The sequence below is a fragment of the Bombina bombina genome, chromosome 5, assembly GCF_027579735.1.
Source record: "Bombina bombina isolate aBomBom1 chromosome 5, aBomBom1.pri, whole genome shotgun sequence".
In the NCBI taxonomy this organism is placed as follows: domain Eukaryota; kingdom Metazoa; phylum Chordata; class Amphibia; order Anura; family Bombinatoridae; genus Bombina; species Bombina bombina.
This window is the reverse complement of record NC_069503.1, coordinates 1,104,554,712-1,104,557,832: the sequence shown is the minus strand read 5'-3', so window position 1 is coordinate 1,104,557,832 and position 3,121 is coordinate 1,104,554,712. Positions and strand designations below refer to the sequence as shown.

Sequence of the window (3,121 nt, the reverse complement as noted above, 5' to 3'; positions counted from 1 at the left end):
TCGCGCCGCCCACGTGATGCTCCCGGGGAGAGGGGCGGGAAATAAAAAGAGCAAAAGAGGACAAGCAGACTCGCGCTTCAGGTGGCGGCGGCATCATCAGCTCTGTGCTGCAGGCCTGGGAGAATCACAACTTACCGGGGTTGGCTCCCGCGTACATCTTTGCTTTAGCTGTCAGCGGTCCAATAAAGAAAATAAAGTTCCACAACAACTTCTCAGTGCGGCGTGCAGTAACTCAGGGCTCCATATTGTAAGGCACGAGAGAAACCCTCAAAAAACGACTTCCAGACACTCTAGTAACAACACGGCCTCCGTGTGCGTACCGCTCCGCTTCTTTACAGCGTACTTTCCCTCAGCTCTGCTTTTTTTTCTTTTTACGAGACATGAACTGTAAAACACCGACGGGATAACCAGGTTTACTCGGCAGCGGAGGGCGGGCCGTTCGTCATGAGGCGGGGCATTAAACTAGCCTATACGAGCCCCCTACTGTACGTCAAAGTGGGCGGGGATTATACGTAGCGTACGTGAGATGGTCGTTGTAGATGGGCGGAGTTTTAAAAAGCCGTTATGGTTCTTTAGTAAACATCCTGTAGTTACAGGAAGTAGTCTGACGGCCATATTTGATTAAGGCAAATACCCTTAGTGCAAAAGTAAAACGTTTAATAAGGCTCCGACTTTTTCTAACCGGCTTGTTCAAATATATTGGTTGATGCTCAACTGAATAACCAAAAAATAGTTTTCAGATGTACTATTTGAAATAAACTAATGAAATCCCTGCAATAAGGTGATCTATAAAAAGAGATGATTTGCTTATGATTTGATTTTCATATAGGGTATCAGTTATCCTCCACAAAACATAATTCTAGGTCTACCAGGCAAACCCAGCAAAAAATGATAAGGTGGGTTGTGATGAGATATTGGCTGGATATCATAGGCCTGCACTTATTGGCAACCTTATCCTGGGATTACTGACCATGGTAATTAGCATTCATAGTTATACAGCATAATACATAAATGAAAGCTGTTAGAGATCATTTTAAATAATTCTCTATAATTGGATTGCAACACACGTTGAAGAACTTTCACTAGGCTTACCAGAAGTCCCACTTTTACTGGGATTGTCCCTGTTTAGAGGCGCTGTCCCAGTGTCCCACCCAGTTGTTCATTCTGTCCCAGTAGGTTTGCCACCTCTGGGTTTATCCGGGTTTAAGACCGCCTGAAACCCGGATACATTATTCAAAATGACTGCACTATGACTCTCCAGCATAGTTGGATGCTGGTACATTGTTACATACAGCCCTGCTTAGCTTAGAGTCTGTGTCCTTCAAAGTTTACATTTAGTTATACAGGCTGAGGGTTTTTTAATTTTGTAGGGCTACTTGGTTTATTTTTCTAAGAATTTAACACCCCCCTTCGACCCCTGGTGACATCACCGGTGATACACGTTTAGGGGAATCATATGAGTATGAACAGGAAGTGCATACAGGCAGGATTGGCGTGGATCTTTACTTCATGCAGAATAGGATTTTGGCTGTAATCTTCCTGCATTATGGTATAGAGTAGCCTCTTAAACATTCAATGTTGTATTTATGCCTTATCAGTATCCAGTTCTGTTCCTTAATTAGACACATAAAACACATATTGCACTGCAGATATTAAATTGTGTGATGAATACGCTTTTCACTATTTTATGAAATTGATAATTATTCTTGATGTTTGGCATTATTTAGAATCTGAGATTTAGATGAATGATTTATTTGCTCATGTTGTGTATGGGTTGCCATGACAACATAATGGTGCCTTTTTCACTAGGGGGTGGTGTTATGGTCTATTTAAACTTTGTGATTCACTTGGAAGGGTAGAGTATCCACAAAACATTACGCATATAAAAGATACTACTTTAAAAGGACCGGTAATAGCCACGCCCCTTTGACCACACCCCCACGGGCACCACACCAGGTGGTCCCAGTTTCACCTCTAAAAATTATGGTAAGTATAACTTTCACTATAACAGTACTATTGGCTATATTGACCTGGACTGTACAAATACCGTTGGGTGGAAACCGTACTATGGCCCTGATATTCAAAACATTGACAGATTGTCTGGAAAATTCAGTTTGGGCTTGCATGGTTCACAGCTTATCAGTCTGGTGATATATTGAAAGAAAGGGGAACCTGACCCACAATCTGTTGACCAGTGGCGATGTGTCTTCCATAGGAAATAATCAAGAATCACAGCTCCTGCAAAACTTTGCCAACATTGCCACTCGCCGGCACTATAAGTGCGGAAGGGGGGCTGCATTTGAAGAGTTCCTACACACCACTGACAGTGCATTCTCTGAAATAAAAAGAGGTTTCTGTGTAGGAACACTTTAAATAATACATACCTAACTGTAACTAAACCTACACTACTGGCCTCACACTGGAAAATCGCCACTGAAAAGGTGGCTAGACAAATATGGCTTAAAACCTGTACCTAACCTGCAGGGCAGCGCTTTGAATATATCCTACTACTGGCGATGTTAGCCTATTGAAGTGCAGGTTACTCCCCTGGAATACCCAGCTAACTCCCACAGAACACCTATCTCTACGTCATATGTGCAATCTACCTTACTAATAAAGAAAAAACTAACTAAATCACAAAATAAAGCTATTAACCCCTAAACCGCCGTTCACCGACACTAACTAAACCTATTAACCCCTAAACCGCAGTTCTCCGACTTTGCCGACACTAACTAAACCTATTAACCCCTAAACTAACTTTCCAACGTCGTCAACACTAACTAAATCTATTAACCCCTAAACCGCAGTTCCCCGTCATCGCCAACACTAACTAAACTTATTAACCCCTAAACCGCCACCCTCACATCAAAACAACCTAAATTAAACTATTAACCCCTAAACCTACTACCCCTAACTTTAACCCCTTAAGGTCCTTTTCAATTTTCTGACCGTTTGGGACCAGGGCTATTTTTACATTTCTGCGGTGTTTGTGTTTAGCTGTAATTTTCCTCTTACTCATTTACTGTACCCACACACATTATATACATTTGTTCTCATCATTAAATTGACTTTATAAAGATACCATTATTTTCATCATATCTTATAAATTACTATAAAAAAA

At 41.5% G+C, this 3,121-nt stretch overlaps 1 protein-coding gene across 1 annotated transcript in view; it reads right to left on the bottom strand.

Moving 5' to 3' along the window:
* AGO2 (argonaute RISC catalytic component 2) overlaps positions 1-415 on the bottom strand; it is a 598,276-nt gene extending 597,861 nt beyond the window's left edge. Inside the window, exon 1 of the mRNA XM_053715953.1 lies at positions 136-415. Within this exon, the coding sequence (XP_053571928.1) occupies positions 136-157 (22 nt within the window). The 5' untranslated portion in view covers positions 158-415. The remainder of the gene's footprint in view (positions 1-135) is intronic.
* Between the last annotated feature and the right edge of the window lie 2,706 nt (positions 416-3,121).